The 27,715-nt window shown below is 40.2% G+C and overlaps 2 protein-coding genes across 15 annotated transcripts in view; one reads left to right on the top strand and one right to left on the bottom strand.

Annotated features, from left to right (window-relative positions):
* Window positions 1-6,877, bottom strand: part of hoatz (HOATZ cilia and flagella associated protein) — an 82,336-nt gene extending 75,459 nt beyond the window's left edge. For 3 of the 6 annotated variants that reach the window (XM_069894637.1, XM_069894636.1, XM_069894638.1), the window contains exons 1-3: window positions 6,683-6,875; window positions 3,529-3,853; window positions 9-509 (exon numbers count right to left, since the gene is read on the bottom strand). In XM_069894637.1, coding sequence (XP_069750738.1) covers window positions 9-509; window positions 3,529-3,535 — 508 coding nt within the window. In that variant the 5' untranslated portion in view covers window positions 3,536-3,853; window positions 6,683-6,875. Of the gene's footprint in view, window positions 1-8; window positions 510-3,528; window positions 3,854-6,682 lie in introns of all 6 variants that reach the window. The other 3 variants (XM_069894635.1, XM_069894634.1, XM_069894639.1) reach the window with 2 other exon arrangements.
* On the top strand, window positions 379-26,671 carry btg4 (B-cell translocation gene 4). Of its 9 annotated transcripts, XM_069894644.1 has the most exons (7): window positions 6,923-7,105; window positions 8,318-8,497; window positions 8,741-8,845; window positions 22,621-22,811; window positions 23,426-23,563; window positions 24,417-24,747; window positions 26,190-26,671. In XM_069894644.1, the coding sequence occupies exons 4-7, from the start codon at window positions 22,639-22,641 to the stop codon at window positions 26,364-26,366; spliced, it is 819 nt and encodes a 272-aa protein (XP_069750745.1). In that variant the 5' UTR covers window positions 6,923-7,105; window positions 8,318-8,497; window positions 8,741-8,845; window positions 22,621-22,638; the 3' UTR covers window positions 26,367-26,671. The 9 variants fall into 9 exon arrangements, with proteins under 9 accessions (XP_069750742.1, XP_069750747.1, XP_069750743.1 ...); XM_069894641.1 differs by lacking the exons at window positions 6,923-7,105; window positions 8,741-8,845 and adding an exon at window positions 379-579; XM_069894642.1 differs by lacking the exons at window positions 6,923-7,105; window positions 8,741-8,845 and adding an exon at window positions 5,581-5,771.
* The last annotated feature ends 1,044 nt before the right edge of the window (window positions 26,672-27,715 follow it).

Here is a 27,715-nt window from a genome sequence, read left to right as displayed (position 1 = left end):
CTACCTACCTTTGCACGCTTTGCATCCGGCGGCCGGCGCCACCTTCAGCCGCTGCTTTATGTCCCCGGACACCAGGCGCGATTCGAGCGGCGGCTGCAGGGACAGCGAGCTCCAGAACACTTTGGCGGAAGCGACGTCCTCTTGCGAGGAACCGGCGAACACCGTGTAACAGGAGCGAGGGTCGGCCTCCCGACCCGGCTCGACCGCCGCCTCAGCCATCAGTCTCCATGGCAACCCAAGAGCGCGCGCGATCCCCTCAATCGGGAGGGCGGGACTCGGGCTCAGCGACCAATCGCCCAGCGCCGCCCGAATACAACAACCAACCGCAGGGGCAAAGAACAAAGGGGGCGGGTCGCTGCCGCAGCAACGGTCTCCCTTGGAGACGGCGTCCTTGCTGCGCACGTGATTGAGTAGTTTCCGCAACACTTTCAGTTCGCAACAGCCTTTTACCGGGGTAGGAGTTGTCAGGCGAGGAGGGTTCGGGAGTAAAACACACAAGTCTGCAGACACTGTGGATGAAGTAAAAGCACAAAGCTGGAGAAGCTCAGCAGGTCAAGCAGTGTCCTTTACATAGCAAAGGTAAAAATACATAACCTTCATCAAGGTATGGGAAAATGCCGCTAGGTTCAGTGCTGGGAGAAGCCCGAGTGGTCGGTGTGCTAAGTGCAAAGTTAAATGCGGAGAAAGAGAAGAATAGATTGTCACTTCACCACGCTAGCACGATCTGTGTACGTTATATAGACGCATCACGCTCTCTGGTGGCAACCTGAAGGTCGGCTGGCCGAACTTTGATGCTCTTGAGAACACGTGATTTGAGCAGCGCTGAAAAGACCCGCCTTCATTTCCTTGGACTAGTGACATAGAACATTATAGTATAGCACAGCCCACGATGTTGTGCCGACCTATATAAGCCTACTCAACAAACTAAACCTTTCCCACCTCCCACCATAACCTTCTATTTTTCTTGCATCCATGTGCCGGTCTAAGAGTTTTTGAAATGTCCCTATTGTACCAGCCTCCTTCACCACCTCCATGGGCAATGCATTCCAGTTTATGTGGAATGACATAATTTGTTTATCTTATTGACAATAAAAATGCTTGAAAATTCATTGTTTATGGGCTGAAAATGATCATGCTACTATACTAAATGATTGCTCTGGAAGCTCTATTAATGCAAATCATTGTAGCATGTCAAAACAGTTATGCCAAAGGTGATACAATACTGTGTGACCCATGACTGTGCAGTCAGGCACAATTCCAATGCTATCTACAAGTTTGCTAATGACATCATAGTTGTTGACAGAATCACAAGCAACAATGAGGAAGTGTACAGGAAGGAGATATTTGAGTGGAGGTACAACAACAACCTTGCACTCACTGTCAGCAAAACCAAGGAGATAATTTTGGACTTCAGGAGGAGGTCAGGGGAACACAATCCAGTCCTCATCGTGGGCTCAATAGTGGAGAGGGCCAAGAACATCAAACTTCTGGGTGCCTCCACGTTGATGCCATTACAAAGAGGGCTCCGCCATTAGCTATACTTTGTGAGGTGTCTGAGAAGATTCAGTATGTCACCGAAGACTCTCAACAACTTCTACAGGTGTACCATGGAGAGCATTCTGGCTGATTGCCTGGTAAGGAGGTGCCATCTCTCAGGACAAAAATAAACTCCAGAGGATTGTTAACTCATCTTGCAACATCACAGGCACCAGCCTTCACTCCATCGTGGACATTTACATGAGGTGGTGTCTTAAAAAGCAGCCTCTATCCTCAAAGACCCCCATCAGGCCACTCTGCAACTATCAGGAAAAAGGTATAAGAACCTAAAACTAAGCAGTCAATGGCACAAGGACAATGTAATCAATGAACCAAAGACACTACCTTACTTCTCATCAATTTTTTAAAATATATAGCAATATTGTAAGATGGTTATAGTATGAATGTTTGCACTGCTGCCGCAAAACACCAAATTTCATGACTTGCCATGATAATAAATTCTGATTCTGACAATACGCAGCACAAACACATGAAAGTGGCTGCTTCGAGGTCACATTAATAGAGATATTTTTGGAAAGATATCAAACTATATCCAGGAAAGGATACATTTTGTTTGTGCCACATTACCCAAGTTTTGGCAGTGATAAATCTTTCATATCTGTAAGATTTTAGGTTCAATTTTTAAAACACGTTGTGCTATATTGTCTTGCTCTTGATAATGTAGTTCACCCGGTTTTAAAAGCTAGAAATACATTTTATTAAAACATGAAAGTCTGCAGACACCATGATTGAAATTAAAAAACAATGCCGGAGAATCTCAGCAGGTCAAACAGCGTACTTTATATAGCAAAGATAGATACCTAACCAACATTTTGAGTTTGAGACCTTCATCAAGGTATGAACAAAATATAGGTAGGCTGGTTACACCTGCCTACATTTTACTCATACCTTGATGAAGGGCTCAAGTTGAAGTGTTGGTTATGTATCTTTATCTTTGCTATATAAAGTATGTGTACATATATATATATATATATATATATATATATAATCTGTTTGACCTATTGAGTTCCTCCAGCATTGTGTTTTAACAAACAAATTTTATTGGTGGGTATTAAGCTGCATCTTCTTGGGGATCACATGACCAAGGATAAGTGAAGATCAATTGCTTTAATTATATACTCACTACTTTCTTCATTATAACTACAAAATGCTTGCAGAGGGATCTGAACCGACTGGAAAAATGGGCAGATGGAATTTAACGCAAACAAGTGTGAGATGTTGTTGCTTTTGGAAGAGCAAACCAAGGTAAATCATACAGAGTAAATGGTAGGACACTGAGGAGTGCTGAGGAACAAAAGATCTAGGAATACAGATGCATAATTCCCTGAAAGTGGCATCACAGTATACAGTGTTGTGAAAAAAGCTTTTGACATCTTGGCCTTCATAAATCAAAGTATTGAGCACAGGAGTTGAGATTGGTGAGGCCAAATTTTGAATATTGTGTGCAGTTCTGGTCACCAAACTACAGGAAGAATATCAGTAAGATTGAAAGAGTGCAGAGAAAATTTACTAGGATGTTCGGGAGTTGAGTTACAGTGAAAGATGAAATAGGTTAGGACTTTATTCTTCGGCGTGTTGAAGAAAGAAGGGAGATTTGACATTGGTTTACAAAATTATGAGGGGTAGACAGTAAATGCGAGTAGGCTCTTTCCACTTCGATTAGGAGAGATAAATAAGAGGTCATGGCTTTACAGTAAAAATGGAATGATTTAGTGGGAACATTAGGGGGAACTTCACTCAGAGAGTAGTGGGAGTGTTGGAACAAGCAGCCATCTGACATGGTAAATGCAACCTCACTCAAGTTTTAAGAATAAATTGGATAGAAATGTGGATGGGAGAGTTATGGAATGGCTGGTCAGTGGAATCCACAGACTAGAAGGGCAGTAGTGTTCTATGCTGGGTAATCAACCAACCACTGGTCAGTCAGCAACTGTGGAGCGAGAAGCATCATTACAGTTTCAGTTCTATAACCTTTCATCTGAAAAGCTCGTTCGTTTTGGCTGCGGCGTGTTCTGCGACCAGTCACATGTCATGTGATATCTCCTTCCTGTACACTTCCTCATTGTTCCTCATGTTATGCATGCTGTACTAAGACACAACAATCGATTGTTTTCGATAAACGATTTATCGACCCCAAACCCGTCAACAACTCCTCTCTCCGCGGGCTGATGCACGGTCCAATGAAGTCCTCCAACAGATGTTCGAAACTTTTTTTGAAGTTGAGAGTTAGGACGCCAGAATAAATTAGTTGTATTTCGTTACATTTAACCCATCCAGGGAATACTTGATGTTGATGCTGGGGAAAGGGGGAGAAAAAAAGCATTCTACTTTTAGATGGAATCTGGCATCCCGACATGGACAAAACAAAACAGCGCATTCGTCCATCTGGGTTAACTTTCGAGATACAAACGCGGGAGTTAGCACGTCAGCCACTTTCCTCGCACTATTTCCAGTTTCAGCTGGTATTGCTGCTAACATAATATTTCCACCAAGTCACGTTTGTCACGCAAAATGGTTCCCAAAGTGTGAAATGTATTCGTTTCACAGACTGTCAGCAACAAGACCAAATTGCAATTGTACAAACACGAGCAATCACTGCTGAATGAAAAGACCATCGAACCAGACAAACACCGCGTCGCCAAATAAATAGCGGGATTGCTCTCATCAATCGGGCCGATATAAAGAAATCCTTATAATTGATTCTCTCAGACATTCAGTATGCTGGGAAGACATCCTTCTCCTTCCCTTCAGTTAGAACAAGAGTTACACCATACAATCCTTTTTTAAAAATATTTTATTTAATCAACATCTAAGATCATAATTACAAATAATAATATATCACCATATTACAATGTTAACAAATATATAGAAAAAAAACTAAAAATAACGAAACTAAAAACTGAGTAGATGGAGGTCGAATTTATCAGATCAATTCTTTAGATATGGAAAAGAAATTGGAACTTTTTTTACATTCCACATGGTTTTGTTTTTTGAAGGTTAATTCTTTCTGGATTTCTGTAAGTGTTTGCAACGAATAACTGGAGTGGGGTTTTTTTTTCGTTAAACCCTGAATTATTGTTAGGAAATTTTGAAAGTGTTACTCCTAAATTATTTTTGTCAGATTCTCAATTAAAATTTGTTAACTTCGTTTTAGTAATAGCAAGGAAATGTATTGCTGAAACATAGAAATCCGACGTTTCATTGACATTAGAAAGATTCAAAGTTGTATTCCTTTAGACAAAATTACCTAAAATTTAAAGGGTAAATATTCTTTATTTCTACAAATTTGGTATAATTATGAGGTTGAAATTATACTTTTTTTAAAAATTCACCTGATCAGTGAAATTTTCCCTGAATGAATAATACTTCTATAATATTTTTGGGATCCTTGCGTGTCATCTGATGTAATCCGAATCAATCAATATGTAGTAATGTATGTTAGTTATGGGATTAGATTAGATTTGGTGGTGGGGGAGGAGAGGTTAAGGTTTTTTTTTAAAGATATATAGAATCCTCACGAGCGGATCCACCCACCCCCTTTCTTTCCAGTGACACATTCGTGTATTCCGCACTGGTTTGTATGGGAGGCCTCAACCCTTTCAGCAATCACATTGTCCTCAAAAGAAACAAAACAAGAAAATCACGTTTTATTGCCTGATATGTACAGCTACCATTACAGAAACTAAATATATAGAAAGCTATTTTAATTGCGACGGTCAATGTATCATTATAGAAAGGAAATGAGCAAAATATATCACTTTTTAACTTTAGCATCAAATTAAAAAGGCCACTTGTTTCCGATCCTGGAAACCAAAGTAAACGTTTCTGTCACAGTCCCTTCCTTCTCCATTGAGATGGACACAGAACCAAGGCGTACTACTTTTTGCTTGGCTGTGTGGTTAGTGATTGCTTAGTTAGCGGTTACCAATCAGCTAACTACACTGCCTAGCAACCAGGCGCGTAACAAATACAAACGACATTCGACTTCTGGACACAAGGACAATAATTGAAAGAGACTAAAAAATACAACTGTTAATAAAAATCACGAGTACTTATACCACAAAAGATAATTTATTAGCGGACACGCAACATTTAAGTACAACCTGGGTTAACAATTTGCATCAGATGGACATTTAAAAGAAAATAGTTAAAATCGAATGATTTTGAGCAGAAGTTCATCAGAAAACGATAGCTCTAATTTTGACAAACCGAAGGTATACATTATCGGACCTCAAATGCCATTTGTTCCAAACTATATTTTAAATTGCAGAATAGGCCCATTGGAATCTCAGAGAATGTATTATGTCCGGATTTTGAAGCTAATGTGAACATTATGGGATTATTTACGAACAGTAGAGATTCTCAGAACGAGGTACTGGAGAAGCTATGCACTGCGCAGGATGCTATCAGTACAAACTGGTCTGCAGGTGCTGGTGACGAGATGCGGCCTCTTTTGATGGTAGTGTAAGTAGCGATTGACCATCATTTCCCGCAATCAGCTAACTACACTGCCTACAAACACGGCCAGTCAGTCATTGCATGGAAGGGGGTGGGGGCGATCTTCAAAAAGCAACCTGAATAGAGAGGAAAGATTAGTAGGAATTAACATTCCACAACCAATCAGAAATATTATAATAATCTCGGCATCATTCAATGAACTTCTAAACGATTTAAATAAAACCGCCGTTTTAAATTCTACAAGCCTCGTTTAAGAAAAGATCGTAGTCATTTTTTCTTAATAATTCAATTCTAACTCCAATTTAATCGGAGGATACAAATTAGTCAAATTAAATGCAGCTCTATGCCGAATTATTCCGATCTTGGAAAAAAATGTATGCCATTTATAGATTAAAACAACTTGATTATAGAATTCCCAAGATAGGAACCGAATAGAAAGTGCTAACTTCGAATTGAAAAGGGTTATTCGAATAAAATGCTATTACGAATTCTTAAATGCTAAGTGAAAACTCAAATATAGAAACGAAATGGAGTTTTAAAAAAGTTCCAAATCTCCCCACGTCGTTCCTAAGAACGAATCCGTGTTCCATCGAAATCAGCAAGCTTAAAGCTATTTTGGGCGACAAACCTGGTCTTTCTGACCTTTAGGCAAGTGGTTAAACTGTACCTGTGTACGGAGAGATTGGGAGTTTGCTCCAAGTTGCAGGAATCTGACCAACACTCGGCAGTGACTGTGTGTACAGCGTGTAGTCAGGGGGACAGATGACGCGGGTCGCTTCACTACTACCTGTAAATCTCCACCGAGGCCGATCTTGTACCTGAATAAGGTGTGGTCAACCCCGAGCAACAGTTTCCATCCAGAATACGGAGGGTATTGGTTTGATTCATCACAAAGGTTGGCGTATTACATACGCTGCTCCCCCCCGCGCCTCCCTCCTCCTCCTCAGTGGACGCGTTTGGTCAGCTGTGGCCTAGTTGGTGAGACCAATACCATCGAGCTGCTTTGCGTGTCAATTCAAGGCCCCGGGACAAAAACCTGGAGTGACATTCTAACCTTTGGAATAGGATGTGAATCAGAAGCTCTCCATTGGTAATCGATTCCGAATCAACATAAAAGCATACGCACCACTTGGTCTTTCTGAATATAAATTGTCGGCCAATTTTCCTCTAATATAAATGATAACCACGCCAAGTTCTTCATTGGTCGGAAAGCGCCTGTAGAGGCTCTTGGAAGGCGCTACTCAAATACAAGCCTCCCATATCTTCAGTCTCTCGTGCGTCTCCCGAATCTTTGTTGTTCATCTGCTCTTGCACATGAATCATCGGTACCATGGTCGTATTTCCCCGATTCGTTCTTTCTCCCGGAGACTCCGGGTTAGTTTATTGCACGTGTTTGAAAGATTGTGCACTTGGTGAACTTAAGTGTTTTAACAGTCACTTCAGTCAGAGCGGTAGACTGGAGAAAGGCGTTATCCGTCCCTGTTTATTTCGCGAAATGGGCGAGAGAGGATACAGATCGGGATAGACTGAGATGCAGAGATTAAGAGCAGAAGCGAGAAATAGCAAAAGCAAATGTTTGTTCAATAATTTCAAATCTTATTACCGAAATTTGGACCGATAAAGTGTAGAGAGTGCTCAAACGTGACATCAAAGAACGGTTGAGCATACTGATTGGAGAAATAAAACAACGCATTATTATTAGAAATGAAAAAATTAGGAGATAAATTGAAATAAAATGGACACTGAAAAGTTATTCACGCAAAAAACACTCTACACATATGCTATTCCTGTTGGTGGAAATTATAGCAATTGGGTCCCACATGACATTAGTTAGATTTTAAACTACTTCATTGGCTACGAAGACCTTCGGGTAGCTTGAAAGACGGTGCACAAACTTTCTTCCAGTTCTATCTTCTTGTATATTCAGACCTTAATCCTCCACAGTGTGATCTGCCGAGGCCCTATCCTCATTGAGCCCGATCTTCGGTATCTTCAACTCTTTCGCTTTAAGAACCAGTTTAAAGCCATTTGCCAGTTTTTGGCCACTTGATCGAATGCGTCCTTGAATTGGCTTGGTAACAAGTTTAATTTCGCAGTTCCTCCCCGAAGCGCGCTGCGACATCCACTCCGTTAAACTTTTTTTTACACACACAAATAAAACATTTCTAATTGGTTAGAAAGCCGAAAGTGACGTTGAAGTTTGGGGTTCGTTTTTTTCCGTTTACGCCCAAAACTTTAAAGAATCGGTTACAAAAGTACAATTTATATACAGTCCTCACTTTCTCATGTATTTGTTTTGCAGTTGCTTTTTATTAAAAAAATCAAACTCTTTCCGAACCATGGCCTGGAACTATAAGGGTGTATCGTTTGTGACTGGCTCTTCTTACTCCCAAGTTGGAACATGATTTTTATCACCAGCCTCAAGGTCATTTATCTGCAAATTGGGTAAATAGAAAATTGCTAGAAACCTTCAGTGAGTTAGGTAAGCAGAATTAACATTTCAGGTCCAAGAATCTTGTTCAAAAATTTGACGAGTCTCTGAGTAAACTTGGGTCGGGTTATCATTCGGACGCTTTGCCTCCAATTAGTTTTCAATCCCCTTGTTGCGCGGTTCCCGGATTTATAACAAGTTAGACCAGCCATTTCTCCACCCCCCTCCTTTCCAGGGGCCACGGCACATTTAAACGGGGCACGGACTGAAATAATTTTTAATGTTTTTCGGTAGTTGGCAAGAGGGAAGTATGGAAGAAACCAAGTAACCGTCTGCCTCACAAGGAAGGGAGACCTAAACTTTGAGCAGAGTCCTAAGAGGGCCATCGCCAAAAAAAAGGTGTGAATGACTGGGGTAGACACTGAACCAATCTTGGATCAACATACACAATGCTGCAGGAATCCAGTAGGTTCACGGAAGGCAATTGACGGGCAAAGTATCGGGCCGAAATCCCTTCTTCAGAACCGGGAAGAAAAAGGACAGAAGTCAGAATAAAGTGCTCCTCCGCCCTCTACTTTTAAAATTCTGGTGTGAGTCCTCTTCTCTCCCAGTCCTGATGAAGCAGTTTCAGCCCGAACTGCCTGCCTATTGCTTTCCATGGATGGTACCTGACCACGGAGTTCACGCTGCATTTTATGTGTTGCTCAACTTTTCCAGCATTTCCAGCCTCTCTTGTTTGTTCGAACCAATCTCACGCAGTTATCGAGACTCAATTCTCAAACGGAGACTTTATGAGCGAGATAATAGTTGACATTGAATATGCAGTAAATGGTGGAGGAACTCAGCCGGTCTTGCAAGCATCCATGGGAGGTAAAGGTGTATTACCGATGTTTAGGGCCTGGACCCTTCTTTAATGTATAAGTCAAAAGCAAGCAGGCGCCGGGGAGGACCAACAGACAGAAGGTGTTTATTGGGTATGGTCGGGGAACAGGAGAGAGGAACGGTGAGAATTGATTAGGGGAGGGAGTTATTTTGGGGTCTGAAGAAGGGAGGGGGAGAGAGAGAGAGAGAGAAAAGGAGACACAAGGAAAGATGGGGAGAGTGCTAACGGAAACCGGAGAAGCCGATGCTAATGCTATCCGAGGATGCCCAGACGGAATATGAGGTGTTGTTCCTCCAATTTGCGGGTGGTCTCAGTCTGGCAGTGCATGGAACCTCTTATGGACGGCGGGAGACCAGCTGAGTTCCTCTCGCATTGAGCGTCTGCAGACTTTCTTCTTTCACTCCAGATAAAAGCTGATACCCGGTGCGAATATTACTTAGGAATTTGCTCGTTTCGCGGGACCAAGAACTCAGCACAATCCCGTGACTTAACTTGTTTACGCAAAAACTCCTGGAAAAGTCTTACCTTTGATTTGCGCGTTTGTGCTCTAGACAGTATTTTATTTTGCTCCCCGAAGATTCAGATAATTCCACTCTGAGTGTTATTCTGTGCAGACCTCTCCGCGACAACCCCCACCTGTTCCAAAGTCCTGCTACTCTAATCCCCTGGGTGCTCTTTATATATCCCAAGTTGCGGCGTCTCAGACCAACTGACAACTTTGAATTTAGCGCCGGTATCAGGCGCCCTTTCGCAGGAGGGAAAACCGAACTAGCCCGGGAAATTCAAACGGGAGAGAGTGTAGAAGTTAAAAAATGTTTCAGTACAGTTCCGTCACCAACAAAAGATAAGTTTCTTTTGCTTTGGATGATGGACCACTACGATTCGAACTAGGAGCAGAGTCGCCCGCTCAAACCTGCGGCGCTGTTTCTTGAGATCGCGATGGATCGGATTGTAATCTCCTGTCTTCTTTGGCTTGGCTTCACGGACGAAGATTTATGGAGGGGGTAAAATGTCCACGTCAGCTGCAGGCTCGTTGGTGGCTGACAAGTCCGATGCGGGACAGGCAGACACGGTTGCAGCGGCTGCAGGGGAAAATTGGTTGATTGGGGTTGGGTGTTGGGTTTTTCCTCCTTTGCCTTTTGTCAGTGAGGTGGGCTCTGCGGTCTTCTTCAAAGGAGGTTGCTGCCCCCCGAACTGTGAGGCGCCAAGATGCACGGTTTGAGGCGGTATCAGCCCACTGGCGGTGGTCAATGGGGCAGGCACCAAGAGATTTCTTTAGGCAGTCCTTGTACCTTTTCTTTGGTGCACCTCTGTCACGGTGGCCAGTGGAGAGCTTGCCATATAACATGATCTTGGGAAGGCGATGGTCCTCCATTCTGGAGACGTGACCCACCCAGCGCAGCTGGATCTTCAATAGTGTGGACTCGATGCTGTCGACCTCTGCCATCTCGAGTACTTCGACGTTAGGGATGAAAGCGCTCCAATGAATGTTGAGGATGGAGCGGAGACAACGCTGGTGGAAGCGTTCTAGGATAATTCACCATCTGCATAGTAACGGGTGAATTCCCAGTTAAAATTTCCATCTCGAGAGCAGTTCAAGATTGGTTTAGGGCTGAAATTTCCTGTCGCTGTTTTAACTTATAGTTGCAAATCCTAGCCTAGGGACAATCAACTTATCCCGAAAATGCTCAACGGTGGCTGCGGAACATAGGAATTTACAACTCAATGGATTAAAGCACTCGATTTTAGGCACTTTCAGGTGGCCAAACTACCCCATGTAAAGCTGCATATTATACTCCTTTGCGGCTGCCGGGAGGCCACCTGAAAGCGCAGGAGGCACCTACGAGGTGCACTTTGTAACCCTCCTCCGGGAGGGATAATCGGCAGAGCACTCAGGTCCCCCCAGCGCTGACATCCTGAAGGTACAGTAGCCAGAGTGCGCTCCAAGGCGCCTCCCATGCAGCTGTCCCTTTCAGGTGGCCAGCGTTGCGTTTTCAGTACTGCCACCTGAATGGCCATTCCACAGGTCTGAATCTGCTTCTGCAAATGCATTCTTGGTGGAGAAGGCACCTGAAAGGAGCTAGCTTTAAGCACCATGTTCTGGGGCAAGGACTTGAAGGCGAGTGCTTGTCCAGGACAAACGCCTCCCTCTGGGACCCATGCCACTGAGCCTGGCGGAGTGCGAGGCACGACAGCGAGAGAGACACAGGATTGCCCCGCAGTGGTCTGTTTCAAGACCATGCTTGCTGGCTGTTGTCCTTACGGATCCTTCGCCCACCGAGTTTGCTGCTGCAGGCTGCTAGGGAAACTGTTTCCTGCGCTCTGTCACAGCTGCCAGCCCCTCCTGCCAGACTGACATGTGGTATTTGCCCATAGCTGGGGCCCTTTCCAGGTACTGATAGCTGGGCGAGCCGAGCCTGGGTATTTGAAGTCAGAGTTGCCTTCTAGCCTTTGCTTAAAGAGGCAGCAGGTGGTTTGAATTCAGAGTTTACCATCTCTTAACTTTTGCCTAAAGAGGCTTTGCCCACAAGGCAGTGATTTAAAACATCTAGCTTGCTTAAAAATGCCACAATATATTCAGAATCTGCCTCCACTATCTTTTGAGGGGGAGAGAGCTCTTATATTTAAACAGAAATAATTCCAAGTACATCCACAGAGGAAACATCCTTTCTACAGCCATACCACCATGGCCCCTCAGAATGTTATATATTTTGAACAAGGTCTCCAACTATTCTAATCTCCAGCAGAAAAGTCTATTCAACCTTTCCTCATAGAACAACTTAAGCATTCCAGCTATTAGACTTTTGAGGAGGGTAACTTAGTTCCATGAAATTGGAAGTGTAGGTAGTAAGAAGGTGTTTGGCACACTTGTATTCAATCAGCCAGGTCATTGAATACAGGAGCAGGGAGGTTGTGTTACAGTTGTGGAAAAATTGGTGATACTTCATTTTGAATATTTTAATCACCTTGGTTCAGGAAATATTTTGTTAAGGGAAAGGTTGCAAAAATTATTCACTGAAATATTGAAGACTATTTTAAGAAGAGACTGGATAGGATGGGACTTTTCTCCTTGGAGCATAATTGGGGGGGGGGGGACACTTCACAGAGATATATAGTGCCCTCCATGTTTGAATTGAAGACATTTTTTTTTTCCTTTTATTTTCCCCTGTGGTTCACAGTTTTCAATTTGTAATCAAAAGTAATTCACATGCCATTAAAGTGCATATTCCAGCTTTTATTCAAGGTTATTTTTGTTAATTTTGGTTTGAGCATGTAGAAATTACAGCACTTTTTATACATAATTCCCCCATCTCAGGGCACCATAATGTTTGGGACATTTGACTTCACAGGTGTTTGTGAGTACTCAGGTATGTTTAATTGCTTCATTGGTCCACGTATAAGAGAGCTTGGCCTGCTTCTAAGCTTTTGATCACCATTGGAGACTGTAGTTGCAATTTTTCAACATGGAGACCAGAGTTGTGCCCAATGAAAGTCAAAGAAGCCATTTTGAGGCTGAAAAACAAGAATAAGAAAGTAAGAGATATCTCCAAGCCATAGGATTACCAAAATTAACTGTTCAGAACATCATTAAAAGGAAAGAGCATACTGATGACCTTAGTAATTGCAAAGAGACTGGGAGGCCAAGGAAAGCCTCCACTGCAGGTGACAGAAGAATTCTCATCATAATGAAAAAAATCCCCAAACATATATTCGACAGATCAGAAACACTCTTCAGGAGGCAAGTGTGGATGCGTCAATGACGACTGTATGCAGAAGACTTCATGAACAGAAATACAGAGGCTACACTGCAAGATGTAAACCACTAGTTAGCTACAGAAACAGGATGGGCAGATTACAGCTTGCCAAGAAGTATTTAAAAGAACCTAAAGAATTCTGAAAAAAGGTCTTGTGACAGATGAGACCACAACCTGTATCAGAGTGAAGGCAAGAGCAAAGTGTGGAGGGGTAAAGGAACTGCCCAAGATTTAAAGCAGTGGTTTTCAAACTTTTTCTTTCCTCTCAAATACCTTAAGTAATCCCTGTGCCATAGGTGATCTTTGATTAGTAAGAGATTACTTAAGGTGGTATGAGAGTGGAAAGAAAAAGTTTGAAAACTGCTGATCTAAAGCACACCACCTCATCTGTGAAACATGGTGGTGGGGGTGTTATGGCCTGAGCATGTGTGGCCGCACTTATCTTCATTGATGATGTAACTGCTGATGGCAGTAGCAAAATGAATTCTGAGGTGTATAGAAACAACTTATCTGCTCAAGTTTGACCAAATGCCTCCAAATTAATTGGATGGTGTTTCATCCTACAGCAAGATAGTGATCCCAAACATACTACAAAAGCATCAAAGGAGTTTTTCAAAGCTGAAAACTGGAAACTTCTTGAATGGCCAAACCAGTCACCCTATCTAAATCCAAATGAGCATGCCTTCAGCTGAAGATGACCACAGTAGAAGCTGGCAGAGCATCACCAGAGAAGATACCCAGCACCTGATGATGTCTATGAATCACAGACTTCAAGCAGTCATTGTCTGCAAGGGATATACAACAAAGTACTAAACATAACTACTTTAATATTATGGTGCTCTGAAATGAGGGAACTATGGACAATAAAATACTATAATTTCTACATGGTCAAACCAAAATGTAAACAAATATCCTTGAATACCCTGGAATAAAATCTGGAATGTGCACTGTATTGTTAGATTTTAAAACTGAAGCGCAGGGGCAAATATAGTAAAATAAAATATCTTTGTCCCTAACATTACGGAGACACTGAATAACCATGAGTGACACTGATAAGGTAAGTAGTCTTAGCCTCTTCCTCAAAGAGGTGAAATTATTTAAGATTTAAGGTGAGGGGGACAGATATAAAAGGAATTCGAAGGGCACTTTCTTCACACGGGGGTGGCGGGGAAATAGAATGAGCTGTGAGAGGAAGAGATGGAAGCGGGGACAATAATTTGCAATGTTTCAAAGGCAGTTAGACAGGTATATAAATGGGAAAGGCTTAGAGGGATAAGGGCCAAACGAAGGCATAGTTTGGTCAGCATCAACAATTTGGGCTGTTTCTGTTCTGTAGAATTCTATGACTAAACAATAACATTCTGTTATTTGTCCTAATTACTTCTAATTGCATATTAGCCATTTGTAAATCCACCCAAGCCATTTCTGCAACCTATTATTCTGCAGTCTCAACTGTTTAAATTAAATAACTTTCCTTATTTTCCCTACCAAAATGGACAATTTCACATCTTCCTAAATTAGACTCAATTTTCCAGATCTCATGCCAATTTATTACCTCCTACACTAGGAACTAATTTTCTGCAATAGCCCTTAATATTACACCTCAATAAATGTGCTCTGGAAATCTAAGCATCCAGTGGCTCCCTGTTGAGTTCCTCCAGCTATTTGGTTTTTGCTCCAGTTGACAACACCTGCTGTCTGACATATTCTGTTGTCTGACCAGACACCAGTTTATTTACTTAAGTTTTGCAGTGCTCTTTGGAATTTTAAAATGGGCATTCTATGTTTCATTTGTTCCTATTCCAACCATGGCTTAGTGGAAAGCAGTCCAACTTCTGCATTCAAAAGCTTAGGGATCAAGCCCCAATCAAATGGCTCAATCATATAATGAAGGCTAACGTTTCCGGTGCTTCATTCTCAGCTGTAATTTCTTTCAAATGAGATGTTTAACCACATCAATTTCCTTTTTCCACAATCCAAATTCAAGAAGATTGAAAATCTTCTCCCTGCTGCCAAAATCTGTCTGCAACTACAATTTTAAAAACTTCCATTAAGAACATGTAGTGCGTGTCGAAAGAACCAAAGACTTGTTGATCCAAACCAAGGCTTTTATTAACTAAAAGACTGGAGCATATCACAAGTAGGTTGACCAGTCCAGAATGACCTGGTCTGGCTAGGAGCAATCCTTTAAGACCTCCCAGTAGGTGTAGCTACACTCTCAGCCAATCACAGTCATCCTACGCTACCATCTGTACATATGTACATATACACATTGGTGATAGAATCTGAACTAACACAGAACATAGGAAAAATAAGATGTAAAAACAGAAATAACCCATCTGGCCCTTCAAACCTGCTCTTATGCTGAACTTCACCTTACTGCCATTTTCCAGCGCTGTCCTCACATTTCTTTAAGATCCTGAAATTTAATGTCTTTGTTTTGAATGATCCCGGCAAGTGAGCCTCCTCTATATTCACTATATTCTGCATCAAGAAATATCACTTCTTGTAATAAAGACTAATATACTATGTGGCCTCTTGATCAATTGCTACAGTTGCATGTTTACATGTATCACCTTTATCCCTTCGAACATCAGCACTACCCAATCTCTCAAAGAAACTCTGCTTTAATGTTATGTGCCACATTTTTCCAATTTTATATTCCACCTGCCATATTACCACTTGTCCAAATTTGGTCCTAACTACATATTGACTGCCAAATGACAATAATTACACTTTAAACTGTCTGCAATATACTTTGGGATGTACTAAGAGGGAAGAAATTACAATATGAAGGCAATGTTTTATTGCTGGAGCTTAGTTTCTTTCAACAATTTCATGAAAGTTATAGTCAACTATTTTTCTCTCAGAGGAACAAGAGCATTTTTTTATGAAGGACATTAGTATAATCATGGATGGGGCTGCTTGGAACGTCTAAACACAAAAGACGGAACAAATGTTTGAATATGAGATTAATGTGCTCGTGGCCTTGCTACAGTTGAGGAAATGCAATGCTGTTTCGTGTTCCTTAATTGGCTGCTCAGCCTCCTGGCCTTATAACTTGCTTAACTGCTTCGAAAAGAGGAAAGAAAAAAAATGCAGCCTGCATATAAAATAAACATTCAATTTAAACCCAAGTAATTACGTTGCACTTTCTGTGTGATCACTTTGTTGCCAGAGAAACACTTCAGTAACGGAACCATTCCCTCTTGCTCATGTCTGGACTTGTCCATGCAGGAATCTATGAAAACCTACAGTTTAATCTATGGTAAACTGAGAGCAGGTCAATTTAACCCATGCACTGACTTTAAATGAGCTCAAAAGTAAGGATTTTGGAATATTGTGTGCAGTTCTGGTTGCCAAACTACAGGAAGGATATAAAAAAGCTTGAAAGAGTGCAGAGAAGATTTACTAGGATGTGGCCAGGTTTTCAGGAGCTGAGTTACAGGGAAAGATTAAACAGGTTAGGACTTTATTCCTTGAAGAAGAATGATAGAGGTTTACAAGCTAATGAGAGGTATAGACAGAATGGATGCGAGTAGACTTTTTCCACTTAGATTGGGGGAGATAAATATGAGAGGCCATAGTTTTTAAGCTGAAAGGGCAAAGGTTTAGGGGGAGCATTAGAGAGTAATGGGAGCGTGGAATGAGCTGCCATCTCATGTGGTGAATGTGGGCTCGATCTTTTTGTAAAAATATTTTATTTTTCATTTTCTATCAATAAAGCAAAGAAACAGCATCACACATTGCTTCAAGACGTACAGCTATCCACCATGAATGTTTGGAATTCTCTAACCAGGGAAGTGGTTGAGGCTGCTTCATTAAACATATTTAAAATTCGGTTAGATAAATTTTTACATGATAGAGGAATTAGGGGATATGGGAAGAAGGCAGGTAGGTGAAGTTAGGTCATAAATTAGATCAGCCATGATCTTATTGAATGGCGGAGCAGGCTCGATGGGTCATTTTTGGCCTACTCCTGTTCCTACTTCCTATGTTCCTATGTTCCTAACACAAAAGACGGAACAAATGTTTGAATATGAGATTAATGTCTGTGGGCTCAATTTTAAGTTTTAAGAATAAATTGGATAGATACATGGATGAGAGATGTCTGGAGGGTTATGGAATGGGACCAGGTCAAAGGGACTTACGGAATAATGGTCGGCACAGACTACTGGTTTACTGTGCAGTAGCGTTCTATGGTTCTATGGATGAAGTCTAATGGTAGTATAGTGTACAATTTAAATGTGCAGAATTCTTGTAGAGTGTTAATTTATAGATTTACTGTGCAGTAAGAATATAAAGTACTAATGGACATTGTATTAGAAAATGTGAATAATATTGTAATTGCTATACAATATTAATGTGGTGTTTGCATTTTCATTTGGTTACAATGTGAACATAAGAATAAAGAGGCTCAGTAGCCCAGCTGGCCCTTCAAAACTGATTTATGATTCGTAATACCTCTTTATATTTAGATAAATATGGCTTATTGTATTGTTGTAAAATTTAATAAAAATATTGAAACAGATCTTAGCTGAAGGTTGGCACACTAATAGTGAAGAAATAGAAAAGGCAAAGGGAAAAGCACCTCCTGTCACCTACATGGCTCTTCTCCAATGTTTCTTGACAATAACTATATTTGCGACATGAGAGATTGCAGATGCTGGAATCTGGACTCAGTGGATCGAGCAGCATCTGTGCACTGAAATGGAGAATCAATATTTTAAGTCAAGACCATTAATCAATTCTGTATTTTGATGCTGTATTGGTTATGAATAGACCATGTAAAATTGAAGGTCAAATTTCAATCACTGAGCTTCACTGATTCTTAATTTCTGTTTTTTTTAGTTACTTGCAAATATGGGAAGGGTTTATTTACCATTTATGTGACCTATGCATTTAGGGCAGTGTCTATTCAGAAATCCATGACATATCCTGGGCAGGTATAAAAAAATATGGCGGCACTGCCAAGCCGCTGCAATGGCAGCGCTGCTGCTGGTGTGGACTAGGGAGACACAGCACTGCTCTGCAGGGTCCCATTGCCCAGTCCTGATGCTGATGGTTTCATAGAGGCTTTAAAGGAGCAGATGGTGCTTTTTTAAGTTTCTGCAACCACAGAGGTCTGTGCCTAAGATGACAATGCCTATGCTGGGCAGCATACCACAAGGGGTTGCATACCCCAGGGGAACTGCGCACTGGCATGGGGCACCAGAAACGGGGAGAACACCCCCTGTTGAGAAGGAGAAGCATGGGAGACTATCCTGTAGGAAGGTCACCATGGCAGTCGATCAGCCAGCGGCTCAGTAGCTGATGGACCAACACAGGCTGTTGCCAATTTGTGGCCGAAGGACTCATACAGGTTGCAGGCTACTTGAGACCGGATCATGTGAACCAGATATTTGAAACAGAATTCAAGAGGGTGCTAAGGGCAAGAAGGGCACCTGAATGGGCCTTAGGAGCTGAAAGCTTCCTGATTGTATCAGAGGTTTGAACCTGGAGGTTAGGTTGCTAGTGGGTTGAACAGGAGTCTGCACGACTGCAGAGGCTGCAGGAGCACGGAGTCAAATCCATAGGCACTCATTTTCTCTTTTGCTTCTCTTTCTCTTATTGCTTGGGGCTCTTAGTTTGGCTTACACCAGGCAAACATTGATATCATGTATATTGTATTTTTATTATTACTGTTATGGACAGCACGGTTGGCTTAGCAGTTAGTACAACTACTTCACAGAGACAGAGATCGAAACTGGGGTTTGAATCCCACGCTGTCTGTAAGGAGTTTATACTGTATCTGCATGGGTTTTCTCCATGGGCTCCAGTTTCCTCCCATCATTCGAAACATACCGAGGGTGTTAGTTAATGGGTGTCAATTGGGCAGAATGGACTCATAGGCTGAAATGGCTGTATGTCTAAGTTTCAATTCCACTTTAAAAGGAATTTTGAGGCCATTTTGGCAAGAAATCGCAGAAAAATTAACCAGGATAACAGGAGTGGCCTTCATGGGTGATCCAGAGCTATATCTATTAGGTATTTTCATGGAAATAAGTGACAAGTTAACCAAATATCAAATCTCATTTATAAAAATAGCACTGGCGGTTGCAAAAAAAATATCGGGATCACTTGGAAGTCCGACTCCCCTCTATTCACTCATAGCACGATAGACTGTGGAAATGAACAGCTGTATACGTATGGGGAAAAAAAAATCAGATATAACATAGAGAATAAATATGACACTTTTGTAAAGGTCTGACGGCCATACCTGGACCACATAGGGGCCCAGATACAGTAATAAAATGGAACAAAAAAGGGTACAAAAGTCATTATTATATATACAAAAACATAGTTTCCCCAACTGTACTCTATATACTTAAAATATATGTAAGCTCTGATGGTGAACGGATCTGTATGTATGGGGGGGGGGGGGGTGGTGGAGGGAGGGAGGGACTGTTTTGTTTTTGTTTTTTGTGTTTGTGAGAAAAAGTTTAATATCGTATATTTAAAATGTCACTATCTATAATTATTGAAAAAAAAACCCCAAAAATAAAATATTTTAAAAAAGAACTTTGAATCTTGAACATATTGTGCCAGCCACCTTCACATGGAAAATACAATGTGGACACAGCCTTTTCAGCATGGATTCAATGAAAATACTGCCCAGTTTTGATGGCAATTCATTACCATTTGTGGCCTCCACAATGGGTGATACCTGTTCAATGTAGGTGGGGGTATGTTAATGTTAATGTTTTGCTTCTGAATGCATGCAATTTGACTTCTCTAATAAACCAGTGCAAACACAATGGGCGAATGGTCACCTTCTCATTTAATTTTAACAAAAACTTACCTGACAATAAATCTAAAATGAATAAGGGTGCCTCATCTACCCAGGCTTTAAGCCCTGCAATTATCTCCCTAAATCTCTTTGTGTCTCTATTTCTCAAAATCATAATATCCTGAGTTATTTGTAATAGGGTCAGTACCTGTTCAGTGTGGAATTGGACTGTTCTGCTTGAAACAACCCAATTATAACAAATTTCCTATTTCAAATAATTCAACATACAGAAACAATATTGGAGAAGAAAACTTTTGAAATGACCCTACCAATTTAGTTACAGTTTTGATCACATTCTAGACTCCAGAATGACAATAGGTCCAGAACATATTTGGTGCTTTGAAAGTAAGAATTGCATTTCTATAGGACCTTTCACACCTTTGGGAATTTCCAAATTGCTTCACTGCAATGAAGCAGTTCTAAAGCATAATTACCATGGTCATGAAGGAAACATTTGCAATATTTGTATTTAAAAGCCCAAAATGGAAATACATTTGTGACACATTTCCCCTCTAGTGATATTAGTTGGAGTTAAATATTAGAGTAAGGCAATTCAGAAAACAGAATGGTGAAATTTCTTGGGGCAATTAGGAAAAAAAAAATTGGTGTTTTACAATGGCAAAAAAACCCAAAGGGCCCATTATATAAACTGAGGAATGGCAATTCCTTTGACCTTACAGTTCATTGTGGGTTTCCCATGATGCTTTTTTCCCCCCATAAAGGCCCCACCCAAGGAATTTGGTAACAGAATTTTAAGTGTTACTGGTAGGTGAATTAGTTTGAGGTATCTCTCACAAACCTGGAATTTTAAATCTGTTAGAGCCTGGTAATTTAGAGTTGATGATCTATGTTCAATTAGTTTGAGAAGAGGAGCTAGTGTGTTTTTATTTAAAAGTAATTTCTAATCCAAATTGATAGATTTTTGTTTGGTGGTTTACTGATGGTGGGATATTCAGGTAATGACCAGATTTCTTGATTGATTGCAATTGAGCTACATGTGTTCTTGTTGACTTTTGAATTGGAGAAAAGATGTGGCTGGAAAGATTTATTTTGTAGGATGGAAAAACTAGATAGTAAGAATAGTTTTTATTGATCCTGATAAAAGGGTGATGACTATTTTACTCCACAGATACTACCTCACCTACCCATTTCCAGTGTTTTCTTTTCATTGTTACTAATGTAAATTTGCAAAGATAAGAGTCAGGCCCTTCTGCCCATTGAACCTGTGCTAATTATCTGTTTATGAAATTCAATGTGAATCCTGCATTCTCATCAATTCTTCCAGATTCTGTGACTTGCTGGTGGCAAGGTGGTACATGTATTTGGGATAAGAGAGAAGGGGGGTGGGACTGTTGTGGTCACTGTGAAAAACATGCATATTCCACAGTTAGCATCTATTACTGTTAAGCACTAGCTTTGTCATGGGGCTGCTCTGAGCTCCACTGTTTTTATTTGTTGTACTTTTAAGGGGACCTACCTGCAAGTTAACTTCACAAGCTGAATGTTATACTCAGAAGTTGCAGCTGAACAAGGTTTTTAGAGATGGTTGCAAAATAATTGGGAGCAAAATTTTTTTTTGTAATGGAGTTTTGCCTTTGAGGCAGTAGGTGGTGCTCAAAGCTCATTGAACCAGTGATATTAAAGCACAGGCTATCTGAGCAATGATTCTTTCTAGTTGAGGACTTGGATTCATTTGGAACTGGTGTGGTTGGGGGAGGAGTGAATGAGCCTGTCCATTTTTCCATATAAGAGTGTTTTTTTTTAATTCTCAACAGTTTAGGATGGTGTTGAAACCTCCATAAGTTGTGAGAAAATTGAATTTGCCTGGCTAAATTTTAATTAGGTCAAAAAGCTATGTTTCAATCCTTGTATGGGATAATGCTGTTCCTTTTCCAAAGCTTGATTATGCGTGGGTTAAAGGAACAGTGATTATTTCTGTGTTATGTATGTTCCTAGTTGTTGATTTTGTGTGCTAATGAAGTTCTTTAATGTTTACAATCCTATATTACAGTTGAATTTGGATGGCATATGTCCATAGCTGAAATTCTACTAGCTTTAAGCTTGTGTTGGAATGTCATTTTAGGCTTGTTCTGCTGGTTGGGTAACTATTTGGATACTTCACAAGAGCAACTATTTTGGCAGCAACACAAAGCATATTGGGTCAAACACAATATCCAATCTTCCAAGTTTATTTGTGGCATCCTCTTCCTTTCCCCCACACCCCTTTATGCCTTGTATAATTTGGAACACATCCTTGTCCTTGACAGTCATCCCTCAAATTGATTAATGAGTCCCTTGAATCTTAACTTTGTTGCAATAAAGACAATGCCCTTAAAGATTGTCCTGAATTTTGAAAGGGTTAAATGTTGTTCATGCCAAAAAAATTAAAAAAAAAAAAAACAAGGGTTAATTTACTATTAGTTTTTGGGTCAAATACCTTTTGCTTTGATTAATTCATGACATGAAATGTTATCTTTAACTTTTCACAAATGCTACCTGACCTACTGAGTTTCTAGCATTTTTATATTTTGGACTTGTAGCATCTGTGGTTTCAAATTTTCTTGTTGTTTGCAACTTTTTTCAACTGGTGAAGTAACTGGCTAAACCAGGATGACATGCAGTTGGCCCACCTTGTGAGAGTGGGAAAAGTGGGGGTGAATGTACTGCAAGGAGGTTCTGTGTTCAAGGTTTAACTCTAATCCTTCAGGTGCCACCTGTTGAAACAATGAAAGAGGAAATTGCTGCCACAGTTGTTTTCATCACTCAACTAGTAAAGAAAAATGAGAAATTCAGCAAGAAGATAATGGAGAAATTTGGGAACAAATTGACAAAAATATTGTTTGAAAAATACAAGAATCACTGGTATTGGGGAAACCCACATAAAGGACAAGCCTACAGGTAGGAAGGGATTGTTGTCTCAGCTGGAAGCATTTGGAGATGCAATAGCATACATGAACCAATAAATCTCTTCCCTTGCATTCTTTCCAAATTTCTTTTTGTGTAAGAAAACAACATTAGATTTGTTTGAAACTTCAGATTATTGATATTGTGGTCTGCATTGGAACAGAATTTGTGATTTGACTCGTGCCTTTTCAAGGCATTGAAAAGTTTCTGCTACTTCTATGAAATGGTCTCATTCAATGATGCCAGTTCTTAGTCTGGGGAAAGGAAATATTGTCAGGTGGTTTGTTTTGTGGCGTGGCTATTATTTATATCATGTAAAAATGTAACTAGAAAATTGTCAAATTTAAGTTTGAACAAATTGCAAATGGCTACTTTTATTTCAAACTGGAATACTGATGGATTCTTCAAGATTTTTTTAAAAAAAAAAAGAACTCATTGGTTGTAATCAACCTTCCAATTCATAGAATTCAAAAAATTATCTGCGGATGATACCACTGGGTGGTGAAAAGAGATGGCAACTTGATGTTTGCCCACCACTTGCTCTACCCAATTTAATAGATGTTGTATCTTGTTGCTTTTGCCTGATGAAATGATGCTTCTTTTCAAAGGTGCATCAGACTGAACAAGAATCAACCTCTGGATCCTGTCCTCTTTCAGGCTTGTGTAGAAAGCAATATTGAATATTCATCTTTAGAACTTCCAAAAGAACTCACTATTTGGGTGGACCCATATGAAGTGTGGTGTAGGTAAGGGTTAATGATATGAATTTCCTACCTTGAATCCTGCTCTTCAACTTGCCAAGTGTACTGATAAGGACAATGGGTTTGGTTGTGCTGAGGTATAGGTATCGGGTTGAAGAGTGGAGAAGACAAGCTAACTGAATCCATCAGTCTTGCTGATATTTGTGCCTTGAATATTAACACATTTGTCTATCTTCTCGTAATCTCTGGGGAAAAGTGAAAACTGAAGACCAAATGTAGGGGAGGAAGGATCTTTAGAAATTTGTGTCAAATTGACCAGGCCATGGTAACGCTTGTCATCAGTAACCAATATGTGCAATTTAATGATTTTTTTTAAAATTGGCAAATACTCAAAAAAAAATAAAATAAAATCTGTGTGAGTATCAAATGTTTAGGAGGTCTTTTTAAATAACCATTTAACCAGATGTGACTTGGGAAGTTGAAAGTAATGTATTAGTTTCAAAAGGGTGAATCTCTCCATTGCATGCAATTCTGTATTACTTGAGAGATCAACAAGTTAAGCAGCTTCCCCAGTTTTTTGTTGCCCTTGTGGTTAACACTTGTTCTGAGATGCATCTTTTGGAGGTCACAAAGACTACTTGGGGCTGATCTCATACAAACCCTTTTAAACTTGTGTAAGAAAGTCTCCTGCTTGGAATTGAAAAGTCTGCAGATGCTGACTGAGTAAAGGGTAACTAAAGATTTGGGCCTTAGCCCTTCATCAAAATAACCTTACTTAAGTTTCTCCAGTACTCGTGTACTGCATAGTCTCCTGCTTGCTGTAAGACTGGGACTTGGAATTCATCCATTTCAGTAGGTAATTCACTGAGCTTCAATTGACTATGCATTTTTATTTAAGGTGTGGAGAAAAGAACCAGCCATTCATTGTAACAAAGCTGGAGGAACAGAACTCTATTATGGAAATCTTCAAGCAGATCAGCAATGCTGCAGAGCGAGTTACCTCTGATTATTTCTCTGGTATGTCCTCTGATGAGGAAGGTTGTAACAAGGAAAGGAATACAATTTGTGCCATGCACAATACAAATGGAAACGAGGAAAGCTTCACTGCAGCATTAGAAAGACAGACCATACCAATTGTGAGCAATCCAAACAGTATATACAAGCTAGAAGGAATCCCTGGTGTGCCTCAAAACATCCCCACTGTGATTAATCCAAAGAGCATCTACCAGGTACAGTAGATGAATTATCCACTGGAGCACTTGCAATGGTTACCACTACAGAATTTTAGAATTGAAGAGCTAAATAATTATTGGTCAAATATCTGATAGAAATGAACAAGTGCTCTTTAAAACTCTACTCTCATATTTTGATTACCACAATGATTGTATATTTATCAATCTTGTATTTTTATTGACCTTCAAATAATTTAGAAGTTCAGGTTCCAATTAGTAATATCAAAATGTCCTGAAAGTTGATGTTTCAGATGGCCACTTGAATTTAATCAAACAATTCTCCCCTTGTTTACAAACCTCCTTAATGAGGTAGGACAAGGGTTGTTAATTGGCTTGTTGGTTACACTTGATAAAATGTTATGAGATGAATTGCATTAAGTGGCAAGCACATTACCATTTACATCAGTGAGTGTATTAGTAATCATTTAAACTTGTTGAAGGACACCTATGATGAACTTTTGATTAGGCAATGACACCCTGGAGTGGGATGGGTTACAAAAAGGAATGTTTAATTCCTGGGGAAACAGCATTCAGTCAATGGGAATGCATTGGTTCAAGGTTGAATCTGTCTATTAATTACTGGAAGTAAGTAGCTGTGTGAGAAACTTGCCTCCAGTTATCAATGCTGATGGTTGTCAATTTATTGTGGACTTTACAATAAGTGAAAATGATATTAAATCTTTAGCCAAGTAGCTTTTGTGACCATTCTAGTTTTAGAATCCAAGAGATAAAATGTGGTGAAAAATCTAAAACTAGGAGGAAGTTTGAGTGTTTTCTTTAATTACAGAACAATCTGGGGAAGGATGTGTTGTACTAAATCAGCCATTCTCAACAGGGGCTATGCATTCCCCCCAAAAAATTGGGCCACAGCACATTTGAGGAGAACCAAGAACTTAAATAACTTCTACTTTTTATGTAGTCAGTAGGAGAGAAGCACAGAAGAAACCAACTGGGTGATTGCTACACAGCAAAAGGGGACCAAAAACTGGGAGCTAAGGAGGCCTTGGGGGAAAAAAGATTGAGAATGGCAGGGTTAAACAATGTAATCTAAAAATATCAAAGAATTAAACTGCTGACCAAGCTCTGATCTAAGGACCTTGAGTTCCGAAGGAAATGGAGTTGAAATTATCGAGTTCTGTGAAGCTATTTTCAGATTCCATAAAATAGCTAGTAGTCCACATAATTTAAGGTGGACAAGATCAGCAAATGAAGGTTCTGCTGAATTTGGGGATTGAAATAGAAACTAGAAACATTTTGGCTATAAGCTATAATCATAAATATTAATAGAAAATGCTATTTTGGGTAGTGGGGTCTGAAGGTTTGTTCTGGAGCAAGTTATTCATGGATCAGAAGGATGGTGTCCAAATATGAAGACTTTTGTATAAAAAAAATTGTACCATATCCCGCTGCAATTCTAACAGTTCATTTATTTTTTGCAGTATGACTATCACACACACCCCTCAGCTGGCTGGCCCAGATTCATTCGCAGGAAGCCATTTGTCGAAGATTGTAATGGCTGTTATCCTGCCCAGAAAATCTACAAAATGTACAGCGTTTCCAATATGTTAATGGTTCCCCACGTTGATCGGTATCACTGGGTGAATACTAAGCGATGAACTGTGCTTGTCCTCTCTTCCTTGTCATGTTCTCTTACTGTAAAAATTAATTTTCTGGTAATCCAAATGACACATTGAGTCTAAGGTGTGTCCTGACTTGTCATGGGAGATGGATTTGATGTTACAGCATTAAGCTCAACTTCACTTAATTGCATGATCTCTTAAAACTTGACAGTTTTTACTATGCATTAGATTTAAAAATTCTTATTACAGATGTCTATATAATAGGAGAGTGTTTAACTCACTATTTAAATAGTTTTAAGGCTAGAATGGAAAAATGTTTGAAAATGTATATTGAATAAAAAGCCACTTTTTAAAACTTGCAATCATGCTCTCTTGCCTAATACTAAATGAAGGCCTTGTAACTACAGCTTATCTATGAATGCTAATTATACTATAGGGTAAATTTTAAGTTTGAAACTTCATTCCTGTAATGACATTACATTGTTATGGGTGTTTGATTTTTGTGGGAAATCTGAAACCACCTTTTTGTATTGGAACATTGAAATGGGAGCTAAACTTTGTGGTTGCCTTAAAGAACTGGCATAGTGAAAGACATGGATACATTTGTATCCACTCGAGAGACCCTTGGTGTGCTACATAGGAAGTATTGCAGCAATATGTTAAGGATTCTACAGTACAGGTATACCCCATTTTAAATGCTCGCTTTACAAAATTTTGCTTTTACGAAGAAACCAGTTTGCTTTCACAAGAGAATTTCAGATTTATTTGGTCTAGGTAGATCTGTCCCAGAGCAGACTTGTAGAAATGCTGGAGGAACTGAGCTGGTATTTTCAGCATCCATAAAAAGCAAAGATATATTGCTGACATTTTGGGCCTGAGCCCTTCAAGTAATAAGCAGGAAATTTCCTGGTACGTCACTGAGGAGTGTGGTAGATCAGTGGGATCCAGGAATACAGATGCACAATTCCCCAAAACTGGTGTCACGGGTGGATAGGGTTATAAAGGGTTTATTTTGGGCAAATTGGCTTTTGTAAATCAAGGTATTGAATATAGGAGTTGGTATGTTAAAGTTTATAAAAGGCATCAGTAAGGCCAAATTTGGAGTATTGTGCGCAGTTTTGGTCACCTAACAACAAAAAAGCTATAATAGAGTGCAGAGATTTACTAGGATGTTTCCAGGACAGGGAAAGGTTAAACAGATTAAGACTTTATTCCCTGGAGTATAGAAGAATGAGGGGAGATTGATAGAGGTGTTTAGAAATGGAGGGGGATAGACAAAGTAAATGTAGGTAGGCTTTTTCCACTGAGGGTATGTGAGATACAAACAGGACATGGGTTAATAGTGAAAAGACGAAATGTTTAGTGGAAAACTTCACATTGTGGTG

Source organism: Narcine bancroftii, chromosome 8, assembly GCF_036971445.1.
Source record: "Narcine bancroftii isolate sNarBan1 chromosome 8, sNarBan1.hap1, whole genome shotgun sequence".
Classification (NCBI taxonomy): Eukaryota; Metazoa; Chordata; class Chondrichthyes; order Torpediniformes; family Narcinidae; genus Narcine; species Narcine bancroftii.
The sequence above is the reverse complement of the archived record's forward strand: the minus strand, read 5'-3'. Positions and strand labels throughout refer to the sequence as shown.

Bases quoted from the DNA above. Each gene is read 5' to 3' on its own strand.
- btg4 (XM_069894646.1), top strand. From the start codon at position 22,639: ATGAAAGAGGAAATTGCTGCCACAGTTGTTTTCATCACTCAACTAGTA. The intron at 22,812-23,425 runs GTAGGAAGGGAT...TTCTTTTCAAAG, and splicing joins CATAAAGGACAAGCCTACAG to GTGCATCAGACTGAACAAGA. The intron at 24,748-26,189 runs GTACAGTAGATG...TATTTTTTGCAG, and splicing joins ATCCAAAGAGCATCTACCAG to TATGACTATCACACACACCC.